The sequence below is a fragment of the Simochromis diagramma genome, unplaced genomic scaffold (assembly GCF_900408965.1).
Source record: "Simochromis diagramma unplaced genomic scaffold, fSimDia1.1 OVJJ01000321.1, whole genome shotgun sequence".
Lineage (NCBI taxonomy): Eukaryota > Metazoa > Chordata > Actinopteri > Cichliformes > Cichlidae > Simochromis > Simochromis diagramma.
In genome coordinates, this window is record NW_024386772.1 from 1,318,844 (window position 1) to 1,327,528 (window position 8,685).

The following is an 8,685-nucleotide window of genomic DNA, read 5'->3' on the forward strand; positions in this document are numbered from 1 at the left end:
TTAATGTCTCTCTTAAAGTCTCTCTGTTTTTCTCTTTCCTTCTTATCCTTCAGCCAAGCACAAGCACAGGCTGGTAAAATCCACAGATGATCTCATATCTGAAGGATTCAGGAGAAGGAAATATACTCACCAAACAGTGGCTAAAACAGATGAAACCTGGAGTGTCGCCTCAAACCCAAACCACAGTGTGCTGACCACCGGGCCTCCATAATGACGGAGGAAAGGTTTGATGCTGAGTGTGTGTGAGAGAGTTTCAGAACGTGAAGTGTTTTTTTTTAGTGTTTATATGCATGTGCATGCATGCTTGTGTGTAGGAGGGGTGTGTTTTATGCTTGCGTTCTCTCCTTCTGGTACTTTCTGCACTTCTTGCATGCCTGTCACTCACTTCTGTTGGGACGAGTGAAAAGATCTGCAGCAGAGGAGCTGCGAAACAACAGGTACATATTAACATTAGCAGGTATGTGCAGAAATATCCATCATTTACTCACATTTATTTTATAGCTGGCTGGTTCAGAAAAGGAAGAGAAGCACTATCAGAGGGCTCTGTTTTTTTTTTAAAACTGTATTATTTTTACATTTTCTTTATATTTTCTTCTTGTTTTCTTGTTTTGCGTTATTTTGTTAAAAACTGTTGCATTGCTACTTTGCTTTGCAAGAAAACACTTATTGTATTCGTGCTGCATGAAAGCTCGAGCTCCATAAGTCTAATGCATACTTGAGATGCACCTGAATGAGGTTCTTTATTAATGCAGAGCATGTACATGAATCTGGCATCTGCCGTTGTAATATTGAAAAACTCTTGGGAATGTTTCCATGTGACTTTCTTCACTGCGAGGCCAAACTTATTTCATGGTTCCCAGATTGAGACTGGTTGGAGCTGATGAGATTTTGGTGGCTTAAAATGATGTTGAGGAGAAAAACTGCAGCAGAGACGAAGGCAAAAAGATGTGTTTGTTTGTGTGTGTGGTTATCTTCTTTGGATCCTGTGGGAGTGTGTATACTTTCACTACGGGTGGTCAAGTGTGTTCCATTGGTTTAAGGATATGTTTGAGTCCTAAGTAAGTGATGGGTTTGCATGAAAATAATCTGGTAGACCTTCAGAGAAAATCAAGGTAACTTAAGGAACTGTTGTACTGAAGGCACTCAGTCTGTGTGGCTATGATTAGGCAGCTCAAAGATGGAGAAAGACTGGGTCATAGTTAATAAAAACATTGGTTACATAAGTGTTTTTTCCCCCCTGATGACAGAGTTTATTTAAAGGTGCAGTTCCTCTTCTGATCGCTGGATGATGCACCAATGTGCAAATACAAAAATCAATACAGGTTTTGGAAATCATATTTTGGCATCGCTCAACACCAGGCCACTAATTATGAGTGCTGCTGGTGATTTTTATGATCATGTATAATATGTGCACAGTATGCTGCCTTTATTTGGAGTTTGTGTGGAGTCACTCCAGGGCCTCTGTTTTCCTTCGACAGCCCAAAAACGAGTGATTTTAAACTGGCTGGATAGTTAGATAGATACTCCCCAGGATGCTATGTTTATGAATGATTCAAAAGAGACTCAAATGATAAGCACAGACACGTATTCTAAAAAGACGACTACAGCTGTAAAACAAAAAACTTTGTTATCCAACAAGTCTTCTCAGAGAGAGCCAATGGAAAACATCGCTGGTTGAAATGAACCAGAATTATCCCTGAAATGGCTTCAAACCCCGTCCGCTTCACTTTGAGCTTAACGGCAGGTTTATTTCTGTTTAAACACACATGTGCAGGAAGGCCGGCTGTATAGTCTGCTGCTGCCTCTGTGTATTTTTGCAGGCATGTGCGGAACAAACACAAAGCTGCTGAGGTAGACTGTACTCGGCGTGCCTCTGCAGCTCTCCTCTAAGTCGCTCTGTCAGGTCTGGTTTGTGCATCGGCGCTCTGGCTCGGGCTCGGACTCGCTCTTTAATGCGAGCTGACTGCAGGAGCTGAGAGTTTGTCGCTTCTTCCTGTGTTCCACTCCTGACAAGCCTGGAAGACTTAGAAGTTTGTACACCCAGTAGTTAGATTTCCTTTCTCTGCTTTATTAGGATTGATAGCCACGGTGGTAGTAAAGCCACACAAGGCCTTACACAGTGCTGAGGAATAATCAAATCTCTAGACCAAACTCGCTTCGGCCGTACAGAGCAATGTTTCCAGACAGATATTGTGCAGTTCAGCAGGAGGCAATCTGCATTTCATAAGGCTGAGCACAAAGAAGCAGCTTGAATATACGATTCAATTATTTTAATGTCATGCAAACAACCAAACTTATCGACATGTCTGAGTCGTTTGGGTGTGATGCTGAGCCGTTGGTGGTTTGCTGGTGATTCAATTAAATTGCTAGAGTGCCTTCGTTAAACCATTGTTGCCAATTATTTCTAAATCAATCAATCACCCAGTCAAATAATCAATATTCACACAGCAAAATTATTTAAAGTGCTCAATAAAAAACGAGGTGTCAAAAGAAAAGCTGCGTCTGCATGTAAAGCCAGCAAATAAGCAAAGCAGAGCAGAATAAACAAGGATTAAAAGAGACAAGTGGGACACATGTCAACATTTAAATGATTGAAATAAGACAAAGAAACACAAGGGGAAGATTTGAAAGGACCCGTTCTTCTCGTTTTCAATTTTTAGAGCAGCTTTGCATGAGTCACAGTTCAAAATAATCCTTCTTTATCTCATACTGGGGCTCCTCCACCTTTAGCACAGCTTTCTTCTGATTAGCTGCCCCTCATCAACAGGATGTGGGCGGGGCTTCTGTTCTGAGGTAGACCTGCGGTGTTTATCCTTTTCATTTGTACAGTTGTAATCGCAGTAATCGCACTTGGGTGCGGAGCAAAGCAACTGCACCGAAATGCTTTGGAGGAGAAGGTTCATTTACCATGTGGAAGTGATCTGACTTCTGACTCCTAGCAGGAGTACGTTGCAATTTTGAGCAAATTAAATAAATAAATAAATAAATGGCAGTGTATGCTTTGTATTCTGGTATACAGCGAGGTGAAAGGTCTGTATGGGCTAGCAACTATCCGTGAAATGAACGTTAATTCTCTGTGTTCTCCAACATTTGAGAGTGCAGCATCTTCTTCCTGTATTTACTTTTGTTGCTCCCGCCTCAAACGCATCTGGCCAATCAGCAGACTGAAGATTCTTACGTGGTTTGCACTGATTCCTTTTGGCTCGTTTGGAGTTCGCTTGGATTTTTCTGTGTGAAAAGAAATCAAATCACAGAAAACTACAAGTTTACAAACTTGTCAACTGATTCAGACCAGAGTAAACGAACTATAGGTGTAAAAACAAACAAACAAACAAACAAACAAACCCCAAAAAACCAAAAAAACCTCTAAGGCAATAGACAGGGGTCAAAGTAGGTGGTAACTCTCTCCTCTATTTGAGCAGTGTATTTATATGTTAGGAACTAATGAAAAGTAATGCAACAGTTTATTCTAGAGGAACAGAGTGGCATTTAAAGCTTTATAGAAACAGAGAGCAGCTGGGACAAGTCGCCAATCTATCACAGGGCCAACTCAGAGAGACAGGTAATCATTCACACTCTTATTGACACTAACAGCTAGCTTAGAATCACCAGTTAACCCTAACAAGGATGTCTTTGGACTGGGCAGGAACCAGTGTCCCAGGAACCCATAAAAAGCATAATATCCTCTGGGATCAATAAAGTATTCTGATTCTGAAAGCGTGCAGGCAACAACAACGCCACAGAGAAAGGCTCCAGTCAGTTAATGATAAACAGTAACTTTTCACATGTCTACATATCTGTAGAAAAAACCAACCGTGCTAGAGGGACATGAAAAACATAATTAGGGCAAAGTCAGGGTTACGTGATCCAGCTCTAACTGTATGCTTCATCAAAAAAGTCCAATCTTAAAAGTAGAGAGTGTGTCTGTCTGCTGGACCCAAACGTTTAAAGTTTATATGTAAATAAACTGTTTTACAAGAGCAAAAGTCACAAAATGTTTTATGAGATAAATAAAGGTTAAAAAACTAAAAGTGTTTTATTGGAAGTGTAATAAAAGTTCCACAACCTCAAACACACGTCTCCTTTTGTCCTTAACCAGCACTGATCAGCTCACCTCAGAGATCCAGTACTTATTTATGGCTGAAGTTCTGGTCTTCAATAACTCTGTGTGTGATCACCAGATTTTCAAATTGAACCCTAAACCTTTTGTAGCCGGTGTAAAGAGGACAGTGTCACGGCGGGAGCTCTGAGAGGACCTGTGAGAAGCCTCGCAGTCGCTTCCTACACTGTTTATAAGAGAGGATGTGCTCAGGCAGAGGACTCATGAATAACTGAGGCGTTCAACAGATGATAAAAACAAGTTCGCACAAGACAACCAGCATGTTTATCAGAACTGTCTGATCAGAAATTTCACCCAGCTGGAGGCTCTGGCTGCAGCACAGCTCCAAGTGCTCTGTTAGGATAAGACAACGAGGTGTTTAAGACCACACGGGGCCTGATTATTCCAGACGCTGTGTTGGAGGACTTTAAATTCACTTATTGAGAGAGAAGCTAATACCGTAAAACTGAAGACTTTTCATGGCGTGTTTGTAAAGAGACCACACTCGCAGTAACAGATCAGTGTGCTGGTCTCTGACACAGGATGCTTCTAAAGATGCCAACACTGATGAGACTACAGAGGGTTGAGATCTGTTCAGTATTTCCATTTTAACTTGGTTGGATTTATGTAACCATCATGTTTTGGGTTAAATATGTTTCAACCTCTGTGCTGGGCTGGACAACAGTTATTCATCGATTTAACAGGGTGGTAATGTTAAAACTGAGGGCTCAAAGTGGGGCTCAGATGGATTGAAATCACTCTTCCTCATCATCAGATCATCTGCTGCTTCTGCCTGCAGGTGCGAGTGCGATCATGGCCTCCAAGCTGAGCGTGCTGCTGCTGGTACTGACTGGCTCCACCTTGACGGTGCTGGCCCAGAGGCGACGCCCGGCGTCCAAAGCCACCGACGAATGGAACTTCAAGGAAGGCTGTGAGCACCCAGATTACTCTCTGTTTACTCTGGGTCAAGGGTCAAGTTCAGGGTCCATCATGATGAGGTCAAAGGTAGAGGTGAAAGATCACACTGCTCAGAGAAAGCCTGCCTGTTAAACCTGTACATGCAGGTTCCAAGCTGGTGTCTTAAAATATGAAATACTCCTTTAAGAGGCTCACACAGGAGCTTCCTTGAATCTGAATTTCTTTTGAAGTAAACAGGACCTCTGGGGCTTATTATGGTGTGTTCTCACTAATGGTTACAAAGTGAAGATGGCTGAAAATTAACAGTGAAGTGTGTGCTGTGACTTTCTGTCCCAGCTGACAGGGTGAACATGCGCAATGTGGCCAACCTGACCGAGGTTCTGGACAACTGGCGGTTCGACATCATCAACCAGATGAAAGGGCTCCTGCAGAATGACCACCAGTCTCTCCTGCCGGACTACGCCAGGTACGAGAGAGGGTCTCATTTATTCGTTTATGACGCCACAAAACCTCTGATGTGCCTTACAGTTCAGATCTACTGTGTTCCTTTTAGCTGAGTGTTCCTGCCATAATGCGACTAATGCAGTAGCTGAATTTTGCCATTTGCACAGCTGATAGGTGCACAAAGAAGTCCAGAAATCCAGCACGAGCTCATGAAGCTGGCCGGTACACTGACAACTGTGTGCAAAACTGTCATCAAGACAAACAGAGGCTGAAATAGAAAGCATATATTTGGGTCTTTTCTCACTACATAAATCCATGACAGTAACAGAAGAGTGTAAACGAACGAGCAAACTGTTCCCCGTGAGTGAAGTGAAACAGTCTCTGAGAGGCACCACAGGAATGCGGTTTAGCCGTGGGGCTGAAAATGAAGTCGGGGGTTTACTGGGTACGCTCTGCGGCCGATGTCGTCAGAGGAAGCTGCAGCTGAAACGGCAATTTAAACGTCAAAATAGAAACTGACCGAAAGGAGCTCCGGTTTTCCAGAGGGGGACTCTGCAGCTTCCTGCCGCTCACCGCAGGTCAGCAGACGAGACATCGCTGTGGTCCAGAAGTTACATAAGCACAGCTGCAGACATGTTTCTCCCTCAAATTTAATTTTCTTACATAAAGTCTTTTAGTTCAGTTTTTCTGCTGATCCACTGATCAAAGTCTGTGTTTGTCATAACCCACAGTTTGATGTTGTGATTGATCCTGGACTGTTGGTCGCTTTCATACATGGTTTGCTTTATAAATGTCTACATTAAGGAACACACCCACTCACAATGAGAGAAGAGAGTGTGCAGTTTGCAACAGGAGTATAAAGAAAGAAGTCTTTGTAGCCTATATTTCTGGGTAACTAGACATGAACATAATTTACAGATGTCATGTAAAACCTGCAAGAAAAAGACTTTTAAACTAGAACAGGGAGCACTAACTGCAGCGAGGATCACACGTGTGCTGCCAAAGAGACTTTTAGTGAAAGTTATGTGTGTGGCGAACAGGCAGCAATCTCTACTAGCACAGGATGAAGAGGAAGCTAAAGCGTTGCGTGTGTGTTTGATTTATATTGTCTTCACTCGCCCCGTGTTCAGGATCCAGCCGCTGTCTGAGGCCTTAGACGACCTCTTCAAAGAGTTCAACGCCCTCAAGACTCGTCTGGGCGATCTGACCGATAAGTTCACCGCCATAGAAACTTTTATCGATGAGGTCAAAACCAGCCGCGCAACCAGCTCCAGCGCCAACGCCAACGCCAACCCGAACCCCAACACCAGCGCCAGCACCAACCCCAACACTGGCGCTGCTGTGGCTCCAGTCGTCAGGCAGAGGCGGGTGATGAGGAAAAAGGCCCCCACCTCGTCCTAAGCGGACGGCTACGACGAGGCTTTTCCTCTCTGACGTTTGCTTCTCAGGCTGTTTGTGTCTGAAGCTAATCTATTCTTTTTAGCAGGCTTTACAATATTATGAGTTTCTGCATAGCTCAGCTTTTTATAGGGAGATCTAACATCTCTCACTCTCATTTGAAAATTCAGAAAAATGCCAAATCAGCCATTATTCGCTAATCAATGCAATTAGTGGACAGAGAAACTAAACAAATGTGCTCTATGCACTGAGTTTTACATTTTATTTTTATTCAGAACCTCTTCATCATCTTTATCATCAGGTGAGATCTCACCTGCACGGGTGTATTAACCTCTTTAGAGTCCCCGGAGCCCTCGGCCTGGAGCTTTCTGCTCACCTCCATTATACCTGTCAGTTTTCTAATTTCCTCAAAGCCAAGCAGAGCTCACATGTCAAATTAAAACAAAACTCTAATAAATGACCAGATAGCTGCTTCTTCACGTGTTATTCTGGTGCCTAAAGAACAAAAAGTGTTTTTAAACACATTATAAAAGAACACAATGGCCTGACCTGATGACCCTGACCCCTGACCTGGTTGAGGTTTTCTTTGTGTAGATTATTTTTAAAATGAAAGAAAAAGCAAAGCTCACCTGAAAGCAGAATCTGGAGATCCAGAAGGATACCTGGATCTAGATCAGTTTTTGTCTTTGAGAACATCACAACAACACCTTCCACTTTTTACTTTGTATTGATGACGACTGTCCTTTCTTGCAATGATAAAGAATCAAAGAATCCTCCTAAACTTCCTGGTTCCAGATCCGGAGCAACTCTGAGTATCAGCCCACGTCTGTGCCTAACCTGTTCTGCACAGGTTAAGATCAGGTTTGAAGACACAGTTTGGTGAATAAACTGAATACTCAGGGATTCTGCCATTTTACTAAAATATCATCAACAATTGGACACAAAAGTCTAACACACCAAAATCATCAAGATAATGCTGCCTTATTCAAGCCTTCCTGTGTCTGCACTCTGCTTGCTTATTGTACAAACATGCTTACTGGTTTGTACCTATTGCTGCATTGTATAACCTGCAAATAAACTCACTTATTGCATTCAGCTGAGAGTTCTGCTGTGGACTTCTTCAGAAACGAGGTTCGTTTGATCTGAGGAGCAAAGCTCAGAATAAAGCTTTGGTCTTAACTGCGTGACTTAGATTTCCTGTAATAGTCTTAAAGCAAAGAATCAGTGAAGTTTGAATAGAACCGCTAATTGTGACGTCACTAACGCAATGCATTATGGGACGGTTCTGCACGCAAGCCTGAGATGTATGCATGGACTGTACAGACACAGTCTTTTGGGGTTTAAACGTTCCATGTTGACATTAGAAAGCTGTTTTGTTGTAAAATGACACAATGGTACAAATGACGAGGACGGAGAAAGTTCTTTGAGTTTTCCACAGTGGGAGGAGCAACAAGGAGCTGAGGTCACAGAGCCGAAGACAGCAGCTGGAAGACAGAAAACCATGAACTTCAGCAACATTTCAGGAAACATGCAGGCACTGCTAATTATAATACTGATCGTAGCATACGTATGTTAATATGTGCATGTTTACCCTATAACAGCACAAACATGCGAAACAAAGAACTGCCAGTAAGATGGGTTCTTGCTGGTAATTTAAAATATTTTTACACGTTACCTCAGATAAGGCTGTTATCTTAGCTGTCGCCACACAGCAGCCAAAGAAAATCTTCATGCTTTTGTAAGAGCAGCTTTCAGAACGTGACAGTGTGATCTTTTGGGTTGTTTTGCGACCGGCTGTTTTCAGTGTGTTTTCTCCCTTATTACCT

General features: G+C 42.7%; 1 protein-coding gene across 2 annotated transcripts; it reads left to right on the forward strand.

Annotated features, from left to right (window-relative positions):
- The first annotated feature begins 300 nt into the window (after positions 1 to 300).
- Positions 301 to 7,954, forward strand: si:ch211-76l23.4. 2 transcript variants are annotated; one of them, XM_040042008.1, is made up of 4 exons: positions 301 to 437; positions 4,899 to 5,030; positions 5,354 to 5,483; positions 6,592 to 7,954. In XM_040042008.1, exons 2-4 carry the CDS (start codon positions 4,913 to 4,915, stop codon positions 6,860 to 6,862), a joined length of 519 nt encoding a protein of 172 aa, XP_039897942.1. In that variant the 5' UTR covers positions 301 to 437; positions 4,899 to 4,912; the 3' UTR covers positions 6,863 to 7,954. The 2 variants fall into 2 exon arrangements, with proteins under 2 accessions (XP_039897942.1, XP_039897933.1); XM_040041999.1 differs by having other exon boundaries at positions 326 to 457.
- The last annotated feature ends 731 nt before the right edge of the window (positions 7,955 to 8,685 follow it).

Bases quoted from the DNA above. Each gene is read 5' to 3' on its own strand.
- si:ch211-76l23.4 (XM_040042008.1), top strand. From the start codon at position 4,913: ATGGCCTCCAAGCTGAGCGTGCTGCTGCTGGTACTGACTGGCTCCACC. The intron at 5,031-5,353 runs GTGAGCACCCAG...TTTCTGTCCCAG, and splicing joins ATGGAACTTCAAGGAAGGCT to CTGACAGGGTGAACATGCGC. The intron at 5,484-6,591 runs GTACGAGAGAGG...CCCCGTGTTCAG, and splicing joins CTCCTGCCGGACTACGCCAG to GATCCAGCCGCTGTCTGAGG.